This window comes from Pristiophorus japonicus, chromosome 22 (assembly GCF_044704955.1).
Source record: "Pristiophorus japonicus isolate sPriJap1 chromosome 22, sPriJap1.hap1, whole genome shotgun sequence".
In the NCBI taxonomy this organism is placed as follows: domain Eukaryota; kingdom Metazoa; phylum Chordata; class Chondrichthyes; family Pristiophoridae; genus Pristiophorus; species Pristiophorus japonicus.
In genome coordinates, this window is record NC_091998.1 from 55,511,891 (window position 1) to 55,536,994 (window position 25,104).

At 47.8% G+C, this 25,104-nt stretch overlaps 1 protein-coding gene across 1 annotated transcript in view; it reads right to left on the bottom strand.

Moving 5' to 3' along the window:
• Positions 1 to 8,452: 8,452 nt before the first annotated feature.
• LOC139235047 (annexin A4-like) overlaps positions 8,453 to 25,104 on the bottom strand; it is a 48,469-nt gene continuing 31,817 nt past the window's right edge. Inside the window, exons 10-13 of the mRNA XM_070866164.1 lie at positions 20,782 to 20,877; positions 20,633 to 20,691; positions 18,529 to 18,651; positions 8,453 to 9,731 (exon numbers count right to left, since the gene is read on the bottom strand). Of these exons, the coding sequence (XP_070722265.1) occupies positions 9,675 to 9,731; positions 18,529 to 18,651; positions 20,633 to 20,691; positions 20,782 to 20,877 (335 nt within the window). The 3' untranslated portion in view covers positions 8,453 to 9,674. The remainder of the gene's footprint in view (positions 9,732 to 18,528; positions 18,652 to 20,632; positions 20,692 to 20,781; positions 20,878 to 25,104) is intronic.

The window sequence follows — 25,104 nt, forward strand, 5'->3', positions numbered from 1 at the left end:
CAACTGGCATCGCACCTCCTGGACCTACGTAAACTACAGGTGATCCAAAACTCGGCTGCCCAGTGTCCTAACTCGCACCGTGTTCTAACTTGCACCAAGTCCCGCTCACCCATCACCCCTGTGCTCGCTGACATACATTGGCTTCCGGTTAAGCAACATCTCTACTTCAAAATGCTCATCCTTGTTTTCAAATCCTTCCATGGCCTCGCACCTCCCTACCTCTGTACTCTCCTCCAGCACCACAACACACCCGAGATGCGTGCGCTCCTCTAATTCTGCTCTCCTGAGCATCCCTGATTATAATCGCTCTACCATTGGTGGCCGTGCCTTCTGTTGCCTGGGTCCCAAGTTCTGGAATTCCCTCCCTAAACCTCTCCACCTGTTCAAGACACTCCTTAAAACCGACCTCTTTGACCAAGCTTTTGGTCACCTTCGCTTGATCGGTGTCAAATGTTTATCTTATAATACTCCGGTGAAGTGCCTTGGGATGTTTCACTACGTTAAATGTGGTTGGGGGTAATATATTAGCATCGATAGAACATAAAACAGAGAGTCAGGATAAATGGTTCATTCTCTGGTTGGCAATCAGTAACTAATGGGGTGCCGCAGGAATCAGTGCTGGGACCTTAACTATTTACAATCTATATTTATGACTTGGAAGAAGGGACTGAGTGTAACCTATCCACGTTTGCTGACGATACAAAGATGGGAGGAAAAGCAATGTCTGAGGAGGACACAAAAAATCTGCAAAAGGACATAGACAGGCTAAGTGAGTGGGCAAAAATTTGGCAGATGTAGTATATTGTTGGAAAGTGTGAGGTCATGCACTTTTGACAGAAAAAAAAATCAAAGAGCAAGTTACTATTTAAATGGAGAAAGATTGCAAAGTGCTGCAGTACAATGAGACCAGGGGGTACTTGTGCATGAAACACAAAAGGATAGTATGCAGGTACAGCAAGTGATCAGGAAGGCCAATGGAATCTTGGCCTTTATTGCAAAGGGGATGGAGTATAAAAGCAGGGAAGTCTTGCTACAGCTATACAGGGTATTGCTGAGGCCACACCTGGAATATTGTGTGCAGTTTTGGTTTCCATATTTACGAAAGGATATACTTGCTTTGGAGGCAGTTCAGAGAAGGTTCACTAGGTTGATTTCGGAGATGAGGGCGTTGATTTATGAGGAAAGGATGAGTAGGTTGGCCCTCATTTGAATTCAGAAGAATGAGAGGTGATCTTATCGAAACGTATAAGGTTATGAGGGGGCTTGACAGAGTGGATGCAGAGAGGATGTTGCCACTGATTGGGGGGGGGGGGGGGAGTAGAACTAGAGGGCATGATCTTAGAATAAGGGGCCGCCCATTTAAAACTGAGATGAGAAATTTCTTCTCTGAGGGTTGTAAATTTGTGGAATTTGCTGACTCAGAGAGCGGTGGAAGCTGGGACATTGAATAAATTTTAGACAGAAAGAGACAGTTTCTTAAACGATAAGGGGAGCGTGCAGGGAAGTGGAGCTGAGTCCATGATCAGATCAGCCATGATCGTATTAAATGGCAGAGCAGGCTTGAGGGGCCGTATGGCCTACTCCTGCTCCTATTTCTTATGTTCTTATAAATATAAATTGTTGTTGAATAGCAGGTGGAACATAAATGTCCCAAAACAGATCAAATGTGCAAGAGCAAAGCAACTCTATTGGGAATTCTAGCCTTGAAACTGAGGGTAAAGCAGGGAGCTTGGGAAGGAGGGGCTGAATGGCCTACTGCTGTTCCTAATATCCCGGAGAGAGTTCGGTGTTGCCTGGGCATGCTACAAATTTACTTAGTCAAATAGAGTCTTTTGATAGGTGATCCCCAGCTCCCACTATGAAGTACGAAATATCCAGCGTAACCAAGAACATAAGAATTAGGAGTAGGAGCAGGAGTCGGCCATTTGGCCCCTCAAGCTGGCTCCACCATTCAATGACATCATGGCTGATCTTTGACCTCAACTCTTTCCTGCACTATTTCCATACCCTTGATTTCCTTAATATCCAAAAATCTATCGCTCTCGGTCTTGAATATATTCAACGACTGAGCCTCCACAGCCCTTTTGGGTGGAGAATTCCAAAGATTCCCCCCCCACCCCCCGAGTGAAGAAATCTCTCCTCATTTCAGTCCTAAAACAGCGATCCCTTATTCTAAGACTGTGACCCCTGGTTCTACACTCCCCAGCTAGAGGAAACTACTTCCCTGCACCTGTAAGAATTGTGTATGTTTCAATGAGATCACCTCTCATTCTTCTAAACTCTTGACAATATAGGCCGAGTACTCAATCTCTCCTCATAGGACAGGAATCAGTCTGGTGAACCTTCGCTGCACTCCCTCTACGGCAGGTATATCCGCCCTTCGGTAAGGGGACCAAGAGTGAGGAACCACAAAAATACAGTATTCCTGCTATAGATGAACAGCTGCACTTCGTAGCCGCAGTTTCTCAGCCCGATCTGCACGGTTTAGCATATTGTAAAATGAAGACTGAACTTTACATCATCTTCCAACAACATCTGAAAGATTGGAAAGTGTGCTTGCAAATTAGGTCGGACAATCTGGATCATCTAATATTGAAGAGCAGTATCAGTGATTCATTTTTAATCACAGCATTTGCAATATAAATGTTTCATTAATTTCTGTGAATGATTTAGAGTGCAACACCTAGCTACCAGCTTGATGATCTCTTTCTCCATCTGGCGCTGTCCTGTTGTGCAAGTGGATGGACTGTGGCATCGAGGGAACCTGAACCACTGCGGGGATGCATCAACACACGCCAGCTCTTCCACCAGAAAAAGCAGTGCGCACGCCCACAAATTCAGTGTTGCCATTTTTCAAAAACAAACCGAAACAAGAGTCGGAACTGTAAAATCAGGCTAAACAAACAGCAGATTGAAACAGCAGGCGACTAACACACCGGCAGGCATTGCATTTCAGCACTCGGGAGTCACCTGAGGGCTAACTGTGGATTGGAACAGGCAAGCTGTCTGCTGTTGCCTTCCAGATCGAGGTTTGTGACGGGAACAAGGGCCTGCTTTTAATCTGGATCGTCGTAAGAGGGACAATGAACCAAAGAGACACATTGCAAAGTGGAACGTGAAATAAATAATTCTGCAGATGACATCTTCGCTGTGTACACTGGCTCTGAGCTGCAGTGCCTTCTACAACAATAACTTGCATTTACATAGCACCTGAAACGTTCTAAGGCACTTCACAGCACTGTTATCAGAACAAAATTTGACACCAAGCCACATAAATAGATATTAAGGTAGGTGACAAAAGGCTGGGTCAAAGAGGTAGGTTTTAAGGAGCGTCTTAGATGCAGAAGGGTTTAGGGAGGGAATTCATAGAATCATAGAAATGGAAGGAGGCCATTTTGGCCCATCGTGTCCATGCCGGCCGACAAAGCTACCCAGCCTAATCCCAGCTCTCGGTCCGTAGCCCTGTAGGTTACGGCACTACCAAGTGCATATCCAGGTACTTTTTAAATGTGAGGGTTTCTGCCTCTACTACCCTTTCAGGCATTGAGTTCCAGATCCCCACCACCTTCTGGGTGAAGAAATTTCCCCTCATATCTCCTCTATACCTCCCCCCAATTATTTTAAATCTATGTTTCCTGGTTGTTGATCCCTCCACTCTACCAGGCCCCGCATAGTTTTATACGCCTCAATCAGGTCTCCTCTCAGTCTTCTCTGTTCCAAAGAAAACAGACCCAGTATCTCCAATCTTTCCTCATAGCCAAAATTCTCCAGTCCAGGCAACATTCTTGTAAATCCCCTCTGCACTCTTTCCAGTCCAATCACATCTTTCCTGTAATGTGGTGACCAGAACTGCACACAGTACTCCAGCTGTGGCCTAACCAGTTTTTTAAAATACAGTTCAAGCATAACCTCCTTGCTCTTGTATTCCATGCCTTGACTAATAAAGGCAAGTATTCCATATGCCTTCTTGACCACCTTACCTACCTGGCCTGCTACCTTCAGGGATCTGTGGACCTGCACTCCAAGGTCCCTTTGTTCCTCTACACTTTTCAGTGTCCTACCATTTAGTGTATATTCCCTTGCCTTGTTAGACTCCCCAAATGCATTACCTCACACTTACCTGGATTGAACTCCATTTGTCACTGTTCCGCCCACTTGACCAGTACATTGATATCTTCCTGCAATCTTCAGCTTTCTTCATCATTATCAACCACACGGCCAATTTTAGTGTCATCTGCGAATTCTAGAGCTGAGAGTCCAGGTAGCTGAAGGCACAGCCGCCAATGGTGGAGCGATGGAAATCGAGAATGTGCAAGAGGCCAGAATTGGAGAAATGCAGAGATCTCAGGGGGTTGTCGGCAATGTTCCCTCCTGTTTTATTTTGGTGCGTAGCCCATTTAATGGCTGCGCGGCCCATTCAAATTTTCGCATGTGCGCCGTTTCTCCCGCATAGAAGCCGGTGAGTGGGACCTCCAGACCGCTGCCCGGCCACACAGCTTAGCAGAGACGTTGGCTGGATGAGGTTAGAGTTCTAATTAGTAATTGCATTGAATTGGTAATTCAAGCGAAGGGAGGGGGCTACGCAGAGTGGCTAACACGGGCTGGGGGTCCGCAGGAATGTGGGAGCGGAGAGTAGGGACATTAGGGTGGTCAGCACGGAGCTTGTAGAAGCATATTTAACGTGCAGGCAATCTCCCGTGGCATTGCTCACGGTTAGTCGGAACCGGTGTTTGTAACAAGCTGGGGTTGCAGCACCACCTCTGGAGCAAGCAGGAATGACAGGCGTTCTTCAGATAATGGGAACTAATTTCCCTCTGCTTCGCCCTTGGAGAACACTTATGGCCTGGGACGCTGAATGCAACAGAGATTCATTATGCCAGGTGTCTGCCATCTTCGCATTGCCCCGGCACCTGGGGCACTTGCCCCGGAGGGGAAGATGAGCTGCACCCACAACAAGCTGGGATGGACCCAACAACTCGTCCCACTTCATTCTCCCCTCACACTGAAAGACACACAGTGACGGGACTGGACAAGTTAGATGCAGGAAGAATGTTCCCGGATAGATTAAGGGATAAGTCTAAGGATAAGGGGTAAGCCATTTAAGACTGAGATGAGGAGAAACTTCTTCACTCAGAGAGTTGTGAACCTGTGGAATTCCCTACCGCAGAGAGTTATTGATGCCAGTTCGTTGGATATATTCAAGCGGGAGTTAGATTTGGCCCTAAAGGAATCAAGGGATATGGAGAGAAAGCAGGAAAGGGGTACTGAGGTGAATGATCAGCAATGATCTTATTAAATGGTGGTGCAGGCTCAAAGGGCTGAATGGCCTACTTCTGCACCTATTTTTTATGTTTCTATGTATCCAGCTTGTTTCACGGCCTTGGGACATCCCAAAGCGCTTTACAGCCAATGAAGTACTTTTGAAGCGAAGTCACTGTTGTAATGTTTGTGTGTTTTATTTGATGGAAACAAGAAAGACTTGCATTTATATAGTGCCTTTAACAACCTCAGGACGTCCGAAAGCGCTTTACCAGTGGATTACTTTTGAAGTGTAGTCACTGTTGTAATGTAGGAAAAGTGGCAGTTAATTTGCAAGGTCCTGCAAACAGTAATGTGCTAATGACCAGATTTTCCGGGTGGGGTCTCGGCCTGCAAGACCATCAGCAGACCGGGGCCAATAGAGGGAGCAGCGTGTGGCGGCATACCACTGCAGGGAGCAGCACGAACTACTGCAGGAGGGCGACGGTTGACTGCAGTGCGGGCAGGTACAGCAGGAGAGGCAAGGTCGGGGCGAAGGAGCGGCAAAAGTTCGTAGAGGGACATGATCGGGGCCCAGGAGAGGCGAGAGTTCGGGGCCCAGGGGCAGCACGGGCCCAGCCCACACTGCCACACTCGGTCCGTGCAGCAGAGCTGGTCTCCAGTCGTCCTGGTTAACCCTTGCCACTGGACCAAGCCCTGGCTCTGTCAAGCCCGTGTGGTGGCTGGTGTGCAACGGCCACCCCACGTTAAAAAATCCACGCACAGGCATCTTCCACCCTTCAGGATGTAGTTCAGGACCTGGAATATCAGGTCCTTCATTGAAACACCTGTGAACTCATCCTTTTCTGGCGTGGAAGCAAGTCATCCTCGTTTCACGGGACCGCCTACGACAGATGATGTAGGGGAAACATGGCAGCCGATTTGCGCACAGCAAGCTCCCACGGTCAGCAACCTGCTTAAATTTCTAATGTGTGTATACCCACCTCAGCTGGTTTCATTCTTCGAAGACAGTAGCCGTCACTGAAATGAAGCTATGCCATTGATGGGGCTCAACTGCGCAGCTAACCCCCAAAACAGGACACCACGTTACTGCATTCAGTGTCGCACACTGCAATATTTTGGCAGCGTTTAAATTGTGGGTGCATATTGTACTGGCACCGTGCCAGAGCACTGAACAGGTAAGATATTACTCAAGGGCCACTGAAGTTAAAGTGCGAGAGCAATGGTCCACCTCAGCCACGCTGCTGAGAATGCAACTAGGGTAATAGAATCAGCTTGTGGTACAGTCAGACAACCAGAGTGTTGTGAGGTAGTGGGCTGCACTCCCAATTATTGAAGCAAAGACCCATGTCAAAGAACTGAGAGGCTGTATCGATCAGAAGGATTGAACAGGCTGGGACTCCTTTCTCCGGAACAGAAGGCTGAGTGAGGGCATGGCACAACCTTCCAAGATTATGAAAGAGTTCAATAGGGTAAATGTAAACTTGGGGAGGAGACCAAAACTCGGGGCCATAACTATAAGATAGTCACCCATAAATCCACTCGGGGATTCGGAGAAACTTCTTTCCCCAGAGAGCGGTGAGAATGCGAAACTCGACCACAGGGTGTGATGGAGATCAACGTTCCCTTTAGCTCCTCAGCCGCGCTGCGATAGGCAGCTCCCAGGCAACTCCCTGACACAATATCATAAACCGCACATTCGTGGTAATTTGAATGGGCCACACATAAAACCCCCTAAAAAAATGACGAGGACCAGTGATTGAGGCGAACAGCATATATGCATTTAAGGGGAGGCTAGATCAATACATGAGGGAGAAAGGAATCGAAGGATATGGTGATGGGGTGAGATGGAGAGGGATGGGAGGGGGCTGGTGTGGAGCATAAACACCGGCACGGAGCCATTGGGCTGTACAACATTCTATGCAATATTGAACTAGGTTACATAGGAAATAAAATAAAAGGGATATGGGAACAGGGCGAGCAAGTGGGATTAGGGTACTGCTTGTGTGAGTGATAAACACCAACATGGAGCGATTGGGTCAAATGACCCATTTTTCAGCTTAGGATTCATTTTTCCGTCTATCCTTTCTTTGCTTGTGTTGCTACTCATCCCCTTTGAGATTATTCTGAACAGCAATTCGCAGGTCAGCAGCATAACCTACTCGGAGAATGACCTCACCCATAATTGTCCCTGGGGTGTACATCGCTGACAAGGCTGGCATTTATTGCCCATCCCTAATTGCCCCTTGAGAAGGTGGTGGTGAGCCGCCTTCTTGAACCACTGCAGTCCGTGTGGTGAAGGTGCTCCCACAGTGCTGTTAGGGAGGGAGTTCCAGGATTGTGACCCAGCGACGATGAAGGAACGGCCGATATATTTCCAAGTCAGGATGGTGTGTGACTGGGGGGGGAACGTGGAGGTGGTGGTGCTCCCATGCGCCTGCTGCCCTTGTCCTTCTAGGTGGTAGAGGTGGCGGGTTTGGGAGGTGCTGCCGAAGAAGCCTTGGCGAGTTGCTGCAGTGTATCTTGTAGACGGTGCACACTGCAGCCACGGTGCGCCGGTGGTGGAGGGAGTGAATGTTGAAGGTGGTGGATGGGGTGCCGATCAAGCGGGCTGCTTTGCCCTGGATGGTGACGAACTTCTTGAGCGATGTTGGAACTGCATGCATCCAGGCAAGTGGAGCGTATTCCATCACACTCCTGACTTGTGCCTTGTAGATGGTGGAAAGGCTTTGGGGAGTCAGGGGGTGAGACACTCGCTGCAGAATACCCCCTCCTCTGACCCGCTCTTGTAGCCACAGTATTTGTGGCTGGTCCAGCACTGTAGCTGTACTAGAACAGCTTGGCTAGCAGCGCGGCTAGTTCTGGAGCACAAGTCTTCAATACGACAGCCGGGATGTTATCGGGGCCCATAGCCTTTGCTGTATCCTGTGCGCTCAGCCGATATCAGGTGGGGTGAATCGAAATGGCTGAAGACTGGCTTCAGTGATGGCCGGGACCTCAGGAGGGAGGCAGATATGGATCATCCACTCGGCCCTTTTGGCTGAAAATGGTTGCAGCCGCACAACTGTTTGATCGCACTGCCAACAGTCGAACACATGCAGTGCAACCCTTCGACCCTGCGTACCAGAGCAATACCACCCTATCCCACACCGCCACAACACCGATTTCACATCACGGAGCACCAAGGTTCTGCTTTTGAATCATTAATAGAAATGTTTATATTGAAAACAGGATTACAAAATATCTGGGCCTCAGCGCACCAGTTTTTCTTCATGGAATGTGCCATTTAAATTGAACATGACTCTGAATTACAACAAATACATTACTGCAAAAGCTTACAGCATGCAGTCTTCAAAGTGGAACACATCCCCAAGCAACGCTTAAATATTTACAGGTGGAGTCCCGGGTGAATTATATATAGTCAGAGGTACCAGTGATTTGTCTACTAACCAGCTGCTTAGAACCAACAAATGTTGTTACTTATACATCGTACACTTTCATTATTCAATTGTAGGTTCCTACAATGGGTTGTTTACATTACCCGCTCCCGTGATCTTGCTCTGTATGTTTACAGTTGAAGGGATTCCTGACTTCACAGTGGTGAATACACAATGCTGGGAACTGGAGACACCTTTGTTTACAGGTGTGTTCTTGCTGCAGAATGAATGTAGGGCACACGTCCAAAAAAAGGCCAACGTCAATGACACCACTGCAATGGTGACCATTAACCCGGGCGCAGGGCTGCAATCCGTCAAATCTTCAGCAGGGCTAAACCCACCGAATGTCAGCATCATTATGGGTCTAAAAAAAAAAAAGAGGGGACGCTGCACAAGACATTAAGACAAAACCAGTGCCATTTCCTTGGACACGCAGCAAGGAATTAACGGAGCACGGAACTAGTCGCACTTTGAGCAGGGAGAGCATTCACGGTTAGTTTCAAATAATTATTCTTTAAACCTCTTGCTGTTATTGGTCAATATTGCAGAGGGCTTGAATTGATTGAACTGCTGATTCTTGGGTCAAGTCCCACATTTGAGGCCATTCAAAACCCAAGTGACACGTTCCAAGTATCAAATTTCATGTCAACACTCGAGCTTGGAAGAGCAACAATCGCCCAGCTGTTGTGGACTGCGGAGGTCCAGCTCGGCAATAAGGACCCGGAGTGGATTCAAGCAGTTTACTTCGCAATTTTTTTTTATATCAGCTTTCTGTTACATTTTTTAAAAAGCACATTGATTGCAACCAAACATTTCTCCACGGTAAAACAGACACGAGGCAACCAATGCAAGGCTAAGCAAATGACTGATACACATCACTAAATGAGGGACACATCCCGTTGTAAATATTTGGCGTTTTGCATGGGTTCTCCAGTCTGTTCCACCTTGAAATGACACGGGGTCGAAGCACTGCTTTAACTATTCTCCCCCACTCAGTTGGAGGAGGATCTTCTTGTAATCGCCAGAACAATCCCCCTGGAAGCAAAAACAAAACAAAACAAAAGTCTTTCATTAAATCTTGGGAACGATGCGCACTTGAAGCTATCAAGCATCACACGGAGTCTAACCAAAGTTGTTGCAATATTCATGACCCCGTAACCGTAACCACGACTATTGTTGGCCAACGACTGCCCTAAAATGGAGGAAGTGCATGCGGGAGGGCGCTGAGCACCTCGAGTCTCATCGCCGAGCGCATGCAGAAATAATCAAGCGCAGGCAGCGGAAGGAGCATGCGGCAAACCAGACTCCCGACCCACTCCTTCCCTCAACGACTATTGTTAAGTTCAGAATAACTCCACGAGACTGTGTTGTAAGCTCAAACCATTGTGACCTTGGTCTCTAATACAACTCCAAAAAGTGAGGCAGCAGCGTGGTGGACTGCCTTTTATACCTGCTTGCTCCAGGGTACACGGGTGACCCATAGGTCTCCCACAGGTGTGCCCCCTAGTGGCACAGAGCTGAGGTTCACATACATAACTATCTATCCCACCTGTGACAGGGACTGTGGTTCTCATATTGGACTGTACAGCCACCTAAAGACTCATTTTTTTTTTAAAAAGAGTGGAAGCAAGTCTTCCTCGATTCTGAGGGACTGCCTATGATGATGATGATGTTGCAATTCCAACAGCTGTCTATTCCTTCGAGCTTGCCTTGTCCTGCTCTGCCAGTTTCCCCTTTAAGCAGGGAAGTGGAGCTGAGCCCAAGATCAGATCAGCCATGATCTTATTGAATGGCAGAGCAGGCTCGAGGGGCCAAATGGCCGACTCCTGTTCCTATTGTGTTCTCTTAAAGGCACTGCCCATTACCGGGATAACATTCAATAACATTTAGATTGGATAGGCTGCGGTTGTTTTCCTTGGAACAGAGTAGGCGGAGGGGAGATTTAATTGAGGTGGATAGGAAGGGCCTATTTCCCTCGGCAGAGCGGTCAATAACCAGGGGGTTATTTAAAGAGATTGGCAGAAGGATTAGAGGGGAGATGAGGAAAATAAATTTCACCCAGAGGGTGGTGGGGGTCTGGAACTCACTGCCTGAAAGGGCGGTAGAGGCAGTAGAAACCCTCACCCCATTTAAAAAGTATTTGGATGTGCACTTGAAGTGCTGAAACCTACAGGGCTACGGACCAAGAGCTGGAAGGTGGGATTAGGCTGGATAGCTTACTGGCCGGCATGGACACAATGGGCCAAAATTGCCTTCTTCTGTGTCATTGTTTTTCAATGATTCACTGGGGTACCACCAAAGGCTGCCAGTCACCCTCCTGTACTACTCTCAAACTAGTCATCCTTTCTGTCGGAGCCGAGACAGCAAGGGGGAGATATTCCGATCATTTAAAACAAATGGGTTCCCATTAGCATTACACCCAGAGTCCGATTGTGAAGCCCCCGCGGTAGTAAACAGTCCAGCCCGATCCCATTCCCACCCGATACATGCACCTCTGGTAGAACGCAGGAAGGGAACCCTGGCCTTTTCTCAACTCCGAGCTTTGGGCACCAAAGGCAATGGAAACAACCCCCCCCCCGCCCCCACATGGTGACACGGAGCAGAATGGAACCTGAGACATCGAGTCTGCATGGCTAAACCATCAACTGTCTGATCAGGTTAGCCATCGGCAGAGCGACACAAAGCATTGAATACAACTCAACAAAACAGAATGATATAGAATGTACAACACAAACATTCGACCCAACCAGTCCATGCCAGCGGACACAAGAGAATCAAATCATCATTAGAGGCGGTCCCTCGAAGCAAGGATGACTTGCTTCCACGCCAAAAAAGGATGAGTTCACAGGTGTTTCAATGAAGGACCTGATATTCCAGATCCCAAATTACATCCTGAAGGGTGGAAGATGCCTGTGCGTGGATTTTTTTTAACGTGGGTGGCCGTTGCACACCAGCCACCACACGGGCTTGACAGAGCTAGATCTTGGTCCAGTGGCAAGGGTTAACCAGGACGACTGGAGACCAGCTCTGCTGCACGGGCCTAGTGCGCACACATATTGCAGTGTGGGCTGGCCCTGGGCCCCAGATTCACGCCTCTCCTGGGCCCCAGTCATTTCCCTCTATGGACTCTTGCTGCTCCTGCGCCCCTCCTGCTGTGCCTGCCCGCACTGCATTCAGCGACCTGGCTTCATAGCCGTCGCCCTCCTGCAGCAGCACGCGCTGCTCCCTGCAGTGGTATGCCACCGCACGCTGCTCCCTCCAATGGCACCGGCCTGCTGGAGTCAAATCGACAGTTATGTGGGTGGCAGTGCTGTCACTGGGTTTTAGTGTATTGGCCACACAAAGGAATAGTTAATGAAGTATTGACAACCTCCCCTCCAAACCCAATAGCTCTCACTAGATAAATTTGGTTGATCTTGCTTCCCTCGCACAAAAGACAAAATTCTTGTCAGAAGGCAGCTAACGGAGCTCCATTGTAAATTCCCGAAAAAGTTATTTTATATTGCAAAGCCACACGGGTAGGAGCTTTGCTCAACTTTCACATGTCACAAATTTAGAACATTTCCAAAGATCTGCCACAGTACAATTGCAGAAGTGGAAATTAAAACAAAAAGAAGATTGTTGCTTCATCCAGCTGCTGCTGAAACACTCATCCCTGCCTTCAGCACCTCTCGATTTGACTATTCCAACACACTCCTGTTCGGCCTCCCAACCTCTGTAAACTTGGGGTCACCTAAAACTTGGCAGCCCGTGTCCTAACTCGCACCAAGCCCCACTCACCCATCACCCCCTGTGCTCACTGACCTACATTGGCTCCCAGTTAAGCAACACCTCAGTTTCAAAAGTCTCTCCCTGGTTTTCAAATCCCTCCGTGGCCTCGCCCCTCCCCATCTCGGTTTCCTCCTGCAACCCTCAGATCTCTGCGCTCCTCCAATTCTGGCCTCGAGCGATTTTAAAATCGCTCCACCATTGGCGGCCGTGCCTTCAGCTGCTGAGGCTCTAAGCTCTGGAACGCCCTGCCTAAACCTCTCTCCTTTAAGATTCCCTTTAAAATGTACCTCCTTGACCAAGCGTTGGGTCAACTGACCCAATATCTCATGTGACAGTGTCAAATTTTGTTTGAGAATTCTCTCTCGGATCATTTTATGACATTAAAGTCACTGTATAAATTAAAGTTGCTGTTAATTTAGCTCTTGTTTTTTGTTATATATGTGGACTTGTATTTACTCTGTACAGCCACCAGTGGGCCCTTCCCCTGGAGTCCCAAAATCCCTTGGGAGCACAGGTATTTAAAAGGAGGCTTCACAGGTTGGCGAGGCACTCTGGAGACCTGCAATAAAAGACTACGGTCACACTTTACTTTGAGCTCACAGTGTTCAGTCTGACTCTTTCTCCATACACAACAGCTCTGGAACTGAATGTCCCAGTGGTTTGAAAAGTTTACAGCTATCTATCTGAACTTACTGTACACCAGTGATAATGTTACAAGAGTTGCTGTTGTCTTTTGCGAACACTTGTATAATCAACATTTTCAGTTCTTATCTTTGGCCATGGATGTGTAATGCTTTTAGTAAAGTGCCTCCCAATTTTGGCTACCATTTTACCTGATTAGGTATTCCCCAACCCGCTTCGGGCCTGAATTATAAATAACTTTTAAAACCTACATTTCTTGTTCAGTCCCCATCATCTGAATGTGTTTATTCTGGGCACTCCCTCTTGCCTTTTTCTCATCCGCACTTACTCTTCAGAATGCCTTTTTTAACCGTTTAGGTGAAAGCCTCAATTAGAACATAAGAAATAGAAGCAGGAGTCGGCCATTCGGCCCCTCGAGCCTGCTCCGCCATTTAATAAGATCATGGCTGATCTTCGACCTCAACTCCACCTTCCCGTCTGATCCCCATATCCCTTAATTCCCCAAAATTTAATCGATCTCGGTCAACGACTGAGCCTCCACAGCCCTCTGGGGTAGAGAATTCCAAAGATTCACCATCTTCTGAGTGAAGGAATTTCTCCTCATCTCAGTCACAGAATAAAAAGGGTTGGCCATTTAGGACTGACCCCTGATTCTAGACGACTCAGCCAGGGGAAATATCCTCCCTGCATCTACCCTGTAAAATTAATTGAGATCGCCTCATTCTCCTAAATTCCAGGGAATATCGGCCTAGTCTACTCAATCTCTCCTCATTGGACAATCCCCCCATCCCAGGAATCAGTCTGGTAAACCTTCATTACTCTCCCTCGAAGGCAATATATCTTTGTTGCTCACAAAAATCCCTGGTACACAAGATAATTTTGCACGCTTGAAGTATCTATACTGAGGGGTTCCATTTCCTTATGGTGAGTTTGTACTTAAAAAAAAAAAAAGACAAGATTTTTTTTTGTTCATTTGAAGTAATGCAGTTACGATTTCACTCAAGTTATGCAAATGTCACTGTTGGAAACTGTAATGTGATAATGATCAGATAATCTGCTTTAGTGATGTTGATTGAGGGATAAATATTGACCCCGGGAAGAACTCCCAGCTCTTCTTTGAAATAGACCATGGAACTCAATTAATTGCCACTCTGATTAGGTACCGCAGTGCAGCATGCGATATGTGGAATTGGTCAATTCTAATGATCACTTACTGGAAAAATAATACTGGTGGGTATTGAGGGCAAGGGGAGAAATATTTAATATCAGGATCACTCCAATCCACCTCGCGGCCCAGGTTATTGCTGGTGCGTTTACGGTTAGTGCTAACTGCAGGGAGTTGGAAACAGTTCTCTGTGTAAACTGGGGCACGGATATTGTCCTATGTAAACTAGAGGTGATCCAAAACTCGGCTGCCAGTATCTTAACTTGCACCAAATCCCACTTACCCTTGATCCCTGTGCTCACTGACCTACATTGGCTCCCGGTTAAGCAACACCTAGATTTCAAAATCCTCATTTACTAATCCCTCCATGGCCCTCGCCCCTCCCTATCTCCAATTTCCTTCAGCCTCACAACCCCCCCTCCAGAGATGTCTGCGCTCCTCGAATTCTGCCCTCGAGCGTCCCAGATTATAAAATCGTTCCACCATCGGTGGCCGTGCCTTCTGTCGCCTGGGCCCCAAGTTCTGGAACTCCCTGCTTAAACCTATCTTTTCTCCTTTAAGGCGCTCCTTAAAACCTCTCTCTTTGACCAAGCTTTTGATCACCTGCTATAATTTCTTTTGTGGCTCGGTGTCAAATTTATTTGTTTTGTCTCATAACAGAAGATGGTCACTAAGAAATCCAATAGGGAATTCAGAAGGAACTCCTTTACCCAGAGAGTCAGTGTTCTCGCTCAGGCCAACATCGAAGCACTGACCACACTCGACCAGCTCCGTTGGGCGGGCCACATCGTCCGCATGACCGACACGAGACTCCCAAAGCGAGCGCTCTATTCAGAACTCCTACACGGCAGGAGAGCCCCAGGTGGGCAGAGGAAACATTTCAAGGACACCCTCAAAGCCTCCCTGATAAAGTGCAACATCCCCACCGACACCTGGGAGTCCCTGGCCAAAGACTGCCCCAAGTGGAGGAAGAGCATCCTGGAGGGCGCTGAGCACCTCGAGTCTCGTCGCCGAGAGCATGCAGAAATCAAGCGCAGGCAGTGGAAGGAGCGTGCGGCAAACTAGACTCCCTACCCACCCTTTCCTTCAACCATTGTCTGTCCCACCTGTGACAGAGACTGTAATTCCCATATTGGACTGTTCAGTCACCTGAGAACTCACTTTGAGTGGAAGCAAGTCTTCCGATTTCGAGGGACTGCCGATGATGATGATGGAGAGAATGTGGAACTCGCTGCCACAGGGAGTGGTTGAGGCGAATAGTATCGATGCATTTAAGGGGCGGGAGAAGGGAATAGAGGGTTATGCTGATCGATTTAGATGAGGAAAGACGGGAGGAGGCTCGAGTGGAGCATAAACGCCGGCATGGACTGGTTGTACCGAATGGCCTGTTTCTGTGCTGTATATCCGGTGTAAGTACCGATACTTGGGGAAACAGTCAAACTCACTCAACATTCCCATTTACACAATACGTTAGAAGCCTTTTACTGACACACTGGTAAGAATTGCCCTTTGAATCGTTAAGTCGCAATTCTGCTAAACCCATCAAAATTGATTTAAATGCTGAGAAAACGGTTACTGTCGACCGAGGCAAAATATTGCAATCATCAGCTGCAGACATAAAACCTGAAGACAGGCTCGTAACAAGAGCCAAGCACCACACTGCACAACTTCAGCCGATAATCAGCTTGTTTTCCTTCAATTAACTGAAGAATTGAGGAGCTGGATATTCAATTAATTCCACATCTCACTTTGAGAGCGTCTCAATTAATTATTTTTAAACAAGTCTGTTCATGTCTTGCCAATTAGTCACCATCATCCATTATGATCGCCTTCCACACTATTTCCTAATAAATCTATATTGCTCATCACTTCCAGCAGCTGCCCCCACAAGCAATCGAACTTTCTGCAGAAGTGATAGGATTGTGGTTTCGCTCCGAAGCTACCGATTGTCCACGGTTAAGTTCCATTATTCCCCCAACCAGTGCGCGTGCCTTTATAAAACAAAAAAAAAGGGGCATGTTGAACCACCTACGAGCAATTGTGGTTCTGTGTCGCCTGCCCTCGAATTGCATTATCTACCGCCAGGCTTGCCACAGCCGAGATTCGATGCACTGCGTTGCCAATCACAAGTACATCGTGCCGTAGCGGTGAATACGCATGCCAGTCAAATCGCAAGGTCATTACTCTCTGGAGTTTAGAAGAATGAGAGGTGATCGCATTGGAACGTACAGGATTCTGAGGGGGATTGACAGGGTAGATGCAGGGAGGTTGTTTCCCCGGGCTGGAGAGTCGAGAACCAGGGGGCACAGTCTTAGGATAAGGGGTCGGCCATTTAGGACTGAGATGAGGAGAAATTTCTTCAGTCAGGAGGGTGGTGAATCTTTGGAATTCTCTGCCCCAGAGGTCTGTGAAAGCCGAATATAGTCAAGGCTGAAATCCAGAGATTTTTGGAGTCCAGGGGAAATCGAAGGATATGGAGATGAGGTGGGAAAGTGGAATGGAGGTCGATGATGAGCCATGATCTTATTGAATGGCGGAGCAGACTCGAGGGGCCATAGGCCTACTCCTACATCTTTAAGTTCTTATTAACAATGTCAACTGTTTTGCTGGAGTCTTTACATGGAATATGAACTTGCAATCCGTCTCTTTTCCTGCAGCCCCCACCCAAACATTCCCCTGACAAAACATCTGGCACAAGTTAGATTACGAGCTGCTGGCCCGGGATTAGTGTCAGAGAGAGAGTTCGGAGAAGAGTTGTGTCAGTTTAAGACCAGAGGAGATACAAGTCAAAAGTTCAGCAATCCAGTAAAATCTGCTGCTTTGTATTTTCTGGTATGGATTGCATCTTTAATAAATTTGAAATTTGTAGTTTTTAGTCTATCTTGCGTAGTCCGATGACGTTTAATTCTTCCACAATTCAAATCAGAGAACACGTGGGTTCGTGTCCATTGAGTGAGCGAATTGCAGCAACAAGGGCTTCTGTTCTGTCAATGATACTTTACAAGATTATAAAGTCACGCTCCAGTTTATAACAACTGTGTTAGAAATGTAAACTTGTATTTACTCTGTGCAGCCACCGAAGAGCTCATCCCCTGGAGTCCCAAGGGATCCCATAATCCCTTGGGAGCACAGGTATTTAAGGAGGCCTCACAGGTTGGAGAGGCACTCTGGAGACCTGCAATAAAAGACTAAGGTCACACTTTACTTTGAGCTCAGTGTTCAGTCTGATTTTTTCTCCATACACAACAAACTTGTATTTATATGGCTCCTTTTAACGCCCCAAGGAGTATTATGCGCTAAAGATTTGACACTGAGCCGCATTAATAATTAGCGCAAGTGACCAAAAGCTTGGTCGAAGGCAAGTTTTAAGGAGTGTTTTGAATGAGGAAAGAGAGGTAGAGAGGTGGAGATGTTTAGGGAGGGAGTTCCAGAGCTTGGGGCCCAGGCAACAGAAGGCACGGCCACCGATGGTGGAGTGATTATAATCAGGGATGCTCAAGAGGGCAGAATTGGAGGAGCGCAGATATCTCGTGGGGCAGGGGGGGGGGGGGGGCGGGGGGAATTGTGATGCTGGAGGAGATTATAGAGCTAGGGAGGGGGTAAGGGCCATGGAGGGATTTGAAAATAAGGATGAGAATTTTGAAATCAAGGCATTGCTTAACCGGCAGCCAATGTAGGTCAGCGAACACAGCGGGTGATGGGTGAGCAGGACTCGGTGCGAGTTAGGACACGGGGCAGTGAGCACAGGGGGTGATGGATGAGCAGGACTCGGTGCGAGTTAGGACACGGGGCAGTGAGCGCAGGGGGTGATGGGTGAGCAGGACTCGGTGCAAGTTAGGACACAGGCAGCCAAGTTTTGGATGAGCTTAAGTTTACGTCGGGTAGAATGTGGGAGGCCAGCCAGGAGTGTGTTGGAATAGTCAAGTCTGGAGGTAACCAAGGCACGGATGAGGCATACAGATATAGAGTCACGCTCCAGTTTATAAGGAGCAAAGGCTCACATGGGAGAAATATCTGGTGAAGTCAATGCAGAGCTTTTCAACAATGGAGAAGGTGATAGTGAGCAGATTTGGCAAAGTGACCTTTACTTTAACATTCTAGATGTGGCCAGTCTTTAACTGTCTCTATCACGCACTTGGATGCAACCTGGCACATAATTCCTCGGAGAAATCCGGGGTGTTAGTACAAGTAATTCGCAATAGGCACTGATCTTTCCATACAGCGCCTCTACCCGCTTATTGTTCAAACACTTACTTTGATGAAGGAATACAATGACTTTCCGTACATCCTCTGAAATTCCTGCCGGATATCCAGCATGTCAATCTCGCAGCGGGAGACCATTACTCTGATCAAGGTGTTGTCCTCTGTACCAGCCCCCTAATGTCAAAAGAGCACCGGGTTAGGCAAGGCTAGTCACTGGGGACAAGCGAACGTGTTCATCTGATCAAAATCTTTTCGTAACATCTCTGGATCTCAACCATATGAAGGTCTGCACAGATGTCAGCGGTGGCTCAGTGGGCAGCACTCTCACCTCCCGTCAGAAGGTCGTGGGTTCAAGTCCCACTCCCGAGACTTGAACACAAAAATCTAGGCTGACACTCCAGTGCAGTGCTGAGGGAGCGCCGCACTGTTGGAGGGGCAGTACTGAGGGAGCGCCGCACTGTCGGAGGGGGCCGTCTTTCAGATGAGACATTAAGTCGAGGCCCCATCTGCTCTCAGGTGGACATAAAAAATCCCATGGCACTCTTGAAGAAGCGAAGGGGAGTTATCCTCAGTGTCCTGGCCAATATTTATCCCTCAGTCATCATAATATAAACCGATGATCTGGTCATTATCACATTGCTGTTTGTGGGAGCTTGCTGTGCGCGAATTGGCTGCCGCGTTTCCCCACATTACAACAGTAACTACACTTCAAAAATACTTAATTGGCTGTAAAATGCCTTGAGACATCCAGTGGTCATGAAAGGCGCTATATAAATGTGCGTCTCTGGAGTGGGACTCAAACTCACGACCTTCTGACTCAGGAGGGAGGGGGAGTGCTACCCACTGAGCCACAGAGTGACACAGGAAGCGGGCACACACACACACACAGTACAGTGACAGAGTTTAGCAACTATCACCGAGTTGGAAACTTGTCCCGCACTTACGTCATTTTATGCGAAGCTGCCTCACAAGCCCTGCACTTGCAACATTTGGACCAAAGTAATTGCTCAAACTCAAATCGCGGGCACCTGCGCGTGGAGGCTTGAATAATTCGGACACTGAAAAATATTCCTTGCAGCAAGGTTCAGCAACGCGACTGCACACTTGCGGCAAATCGATCCAAGGTTGAACGGACAGTTCAGGCAAGGTCACAGGAAACTGGCAGAAGCAGGTATTACTTTCACTGAGCAGCACTAGCTTGTTTTTCAATTCTTCATGCGGAGAAATTAAAATCAGCAGAACCTCTGCAAGTGCCGCTGGATCAGGGAAAAGCTCGGCGGTGTTGGAAAGGCCACGGAGCACATCGCCATTCCATTCAAATCTCATTTACAGAGAGAGTTCCTGATCCGCGGACAGCGAGAGCTCGATACAAGCAGAAAATCAGCTCGGCCCTGTAAAGGTTTCAGTGCCTGGCTCACTAAATACAGCCCAAAAAAACTAAGCTGGTGCCGCCCTGTGCACTAATACCTCCGAAAAGATCACGTTTGCTCGATCTCAAGTAATTTGCATTCGATTGCAGTGCAGCTATTAGCTGTAATTTGAGCATTAAAAAAAAACCCCAGCACCAGCTCTTATAAATCTTGACCAAACTTGACAAACAGAGGGGATCTCATTGAAACGTATAAAATTCTGACGGGGTTGGATAGACTGGATGCAGGGAGGATGTTTCCCCGGGGGCTGGGAAGTCTAGAACAAGGGGTCACAGTCTCAGGATACAGGGTAGGAAATTTAGGACCGAGATGAGGAGAAATGTTTTCACTCAGAGGGTGGTGAACCTGTGGAATTCTCTACCACAGAAGGCTGTGAGACCAAGTCACTGAATATATTTAAGAGGGAGATAGATAGATTTCTAGAAACAAAAAAGGCATCAAGGGGTCCGGGGAGAAAGCAGGAATATGGTGTTGAGATAGAGAATCAGCCATGATCATATTGAATGGCGGTGCAGGCTCGAATGGCCTACTACCACTCTTATTTTTTATGTTTCTAAACTGCTTGTGGGCTTGGAAACAGGGCTGAGGCCGAAAGTGATTAACCCAGAAAGGGGCAACATCGAATGCCAGCCACAAGCGCCTTCCCTCGGTGATCACGGGGGAGCATCGCTGAAGTCTCGCGGAGCGTTACCACGGTCAAGTGCAAAGTCGCGTTTTCAGTTTACCTTCATGGACTTGTACAGCCGCTCAGCAAAGTAGGCAGGTTGGTTCTTCATGTTCCGAACTGGAAGAGAGGATCAGAAACCAATCACTCAGAGGGAAGGTGCACGGTGCAAAGGGGACACAAGTAAGGCAGGGGAGGAAGTGAACTCACCAATTGCCAATAAAGCATTTTCCAGACTCCCAGACATCTCTCCCTTAACGCTGGCCTCAATGTCTTTGTTAGCAATCTTCTTGTAATCCTCAAATACTGTGCAGAAAAAATAAAATTGGCAATGAGCTCAAGCGAGTGCCAGTGTCATTATTAAATCAGAGAATCGTACAGCACAGGATGAGGCCATTCGGCCCATCGCTTCTGCTCTTTGAAAGAGCTATCCAATTAGGTCCACTCCCCTGCTCTTTCCCCATAGTGTCAGCCGCGGCTCAGTGGGCAGCACTCTCTCACCTCCAAGTTCAAAGGTTGTGGGTTCAAGCCCCACTCGAGAGACTGGAGCACAAATATCTAGGCCGACACTCCCAGCGCAGTGCTGAGGGAGCGCCGCACTGTCGGAGGGGCAGTGCTGAGGGAGTGCCGCACTCCGTAACATCGCCAGTCTCCGGCCCTGCCTCAGCTCATCCAATGCTGAGGCCCTCATCCATGCCTTTGTTACCTCTAGACTCGACTGTGCCAATGCACTCCTTGCTGGCCTCCCACATTCTACCCTACATAAACTAGAGGCGATCCAAAACTCAGCAGCCCGTGTCCTAACTCGCACCAAGTCCCGCTCACCCATCACCCCCTGTGCTCACTGCCCTGTGTCCTAACTCGCACCAAGTCCCATTCACCCATCATCCCCTGTGCTAGCTGACCTACATTGGCTTTCGGTTATGCAACGCCTAGATTTCAAAATTCTCATCCGTGTTTTCAAATCCCTCCATGGCCTCACCCCTCCCTATCTCTAATCTCTTCCAGCCCCACAAACCCCTCGCCCCCTCTCCTCAAATTCTGCCCTCTTGAGCATCGCTGATTATAAATCGCTCAACCATCGACGGTCGTGCGTTCAGCTGCCTGGGCCCCAAGCTCTGGAACTCCCTCCCTAAACCTCTCCGCCTCTCTTTCCTCCTTCAAGACGCTCCTTAAAACCTACCTCTTTGACCAAGCTTTGAGTCACCTGCACTAATTTCTACTTACACGGCTCGGTGTCAATTTTTAAAATCTCATAATACTGCTGTGAAGCGCCTTGGGACGTTGCACTGTGTGAAAAGGCGCTATAGAAATGCAAGTAGTGGTTGTTGTCTCTACAGGTGCTCTGAACAGATGCACAGCAAAGGATTTCCGTCGACATTGCCGATGATGCCAGGACATATGCGCAGACACACGAGGTATTACTCTAATTTCTCACCAGCCAAAATCATTGCTCCATTGGGCAATGCACGGAATAATATCAATTTGCTTAGTTACTTTGAAATATACGATGAAAGAGACTCATTTCCGTCCCCAGGCACTACCTGTGCATCTTATTTGTTTTTACAATTACATTTCATGATGTTAAGAATGATTTTCTGGCCAGACTCAAGCTGCCCCGAGGCACAAGATGCAAAGAACACACAGCTAAACCAAAGTTGGCAGACTGCCTTGCCTCATACAATCTTGTATCTCTGCCAGCACCTGCTCACTGCTTCCTTTTGAATTTGCCCTGGATTTGGAAATTTCCCAGTAATCTGGGCCAATGAGAGGAGCCAATACGGAGGACGGAAAACCATAAAAATCAGAGAAATTTACAGCACGGAAGGAGGCCACTCGGCCCATCGTGTCTGTGCTGGCCAACAAAGAGCTACCCAGCCTAATCCCACTTTCCAGCTCTAGGTCCGTAGCCCTGCAGGTTACAGCACTTCAGGTGCACATCCAGGTACTTTTTAAAATGTGGTGAGGGTTTCTGCCTCTACCACCCTTTCAGGCAGTGAGTTCCAGACCCCCACCACCCTGTGGGTGAAGAAATTTCCCCTCAAATCCCCTCTAAAACCTTCTACCAATTACTTTAAATTTATGCCCCCTGGTTGTTGACTCCTCTGCTAAGGGAAATAGGCCCTTTCTATCCACGATATCTAGGCCCCTCATAATTTTATACACCTCAATTAAATCTCCTCCGCCTCTTCTATTCCAAGGAAAACAACCCCAGCCTATCTAATCTGTCCTCATAGCCAAGATTCTCCGCTCCTGGCAACATCCTCGTAAATCTCCTCTGCACCCTTTCCAGCGCAATCACATCCTTCCTGTAATGGGGTGACCAGAACTGCACGCACTGCTCTAGCTGTGGCCGAACCAGTGTTTTATACAGTTCAAGCATAACACCCCCCCACCCCGCTCTTGTATTCTATGCCTCGGCTAATAAAGGCAAGTATTCCGTATGCCTTCTTAACCATCTTATCTACCTGGCCTGCTATCTTCATGGAAATGTGGACCTGTACTCCAAGGTCCCTTTATTCCTCTACACTTCAGTATCCTACCATTTAATGCGTATTCCCTTTCCTTGTTAACCCTCCCCAAATGCATTACCTCACACTTCTCCAGATTAAATTCCCTTTGCCACTGTTCTGCCCACCTGACCAGTTCATTGATATCTTCCTCCAGTCTACAGCTTTCTTCTTATCAACTACAGTCGATTTTAGTGTCATCTGCAAACTTCTTAATCATACCCCCAAATTCAAGTCCAGATCATTGATACACACCACAAATGTAAAGGGGGCGAAATTGCCCCTCGGCCCGATTGGGGGCTGTAACTGTCCAGGGTGGTTATCGGCCAGCCTGGAAGCCCCGCCCCCAACGCGAAATTGGTCACGTGCGCGGCTCCAAGGAAGCGGAGCGTTGTCTCCGACGCACTGCGTCCTGAGGAAGGGGGCAGTCCGTTGAGCTTCTATAAAAGCCAGAGAGAATATTTGCACTCCGAGTCGAGGCGCAGGGCTTCCCAAGGGGCTCCGTGGATCAGCATTTCTTCATCCCTGAAAAAAGGCTAATGCAACTGTGCTGGCAACTTGCATCAGATATACGGCACAGAAACAGGCCATTCGGCCCAACCAGTCCATGTCGCCGTTTATGCTCCACTCGAGCCTCCTCCCGAACCTCCTCCCGCCTTTCCTCATCTAAATCTATCAGCATAACCCTCTATTCCCTTCCCCCTTATATGCTTGTCTAGCCTCCCCTTAAATACACCGATACTATTCGCCTCAACCACTCCGTGGTAGCAAGTTCCACATTCTCACTGCTCTCTGGGTAAAGAAGTTTCTTCTGAATTCCCCTATTGGATTTCTTGGTTGTTGTATATGTATAATGTATGTACTGTAACATCAGACCACTAAATGCATCTTCACACTGTAGACACCATACCTGTACCACCAGAGGGTGCTACTGGTGGAGACCCAAGGGTCACCTGTACACTGCAGGTAACCAGGTATAAAAGGGAGCTCACCTCTTGGTGTCCTCACTCAAAGAGCTGCGATAAATGGACTAAGGTCACTACAGTTCAAGTACGATACCCTGCCTCAGAGTCATTACTAGAGTGCTTGCATATACTACATTGGTGACTATCTTTTATTGATGGCCTCTAGTTATGCTCTTCCCCACAAGTGGAAACACTCTCTCTGTATCCACTCTGTCAAAACCTTTCATCATTTTAAAGACCTCTATTAGGTCTCCCCTCAGCCTTCTCTTTTCAAGAGAAAAAAAAAACAGACTCAGCCTGTTCATCGTTTGCGATTATATGTTTCCCTTCGCATTTCTGGTATCATACTCGTAAATCTTCTCTGCACCCTCTCCAGTGCCTCTACATCCTTTTTATAATATGGTGACCAGAACTGTACGCAGTACTCTGGTCTAACCAAGGGTCAATACAGGTTTAGCATAACTTCACAATTCTACTGAAAGAACAGGAAGGAAGAGGAGATGCAAGGCGACTGAGGGAACATTAAAGGCTTCATTGTTGTCAGCTGACAGAATGTTCTTAAAAGTAAACAATGTGTCTGGACAGAAACAATTGGAACTCATTTCAATTGAAAGCAGAGGCCTGTCTGTACTCCTGATGTCCTCCACGTCTTTTCAAAATCGAGAAGTGACCGACTGACAATACAATGGCACTGAATTATGAAAGACTTGCATTTATATAGCACCTTTCACAACCTCAGGACGTCCCAAAGCGCTTTATCACCAATGAAGCAATTTTGAATGTTGCAACATAGGAAACGCAGCCGCCAATTTGCGCTCAGCAAGCTCCCACAAACAGGAATAAGATAAAGACCAGATAATCTGTTATCAGTGATGTGGATTGAGGAATAAATATTGGCTTGGACACTAGGGAGAATTCACCTCCTCTACTTCGAAATAATGCTTTTGGCATCCACCCGAGAAGGCAGACAGGGCCTCAGTTTAACATCTCATTCGAAGGGACAGTGCGGCGCTCCCTCAGTACTGCCCCTCCGACAGTGCGGCGCTCCCTCAGTACCG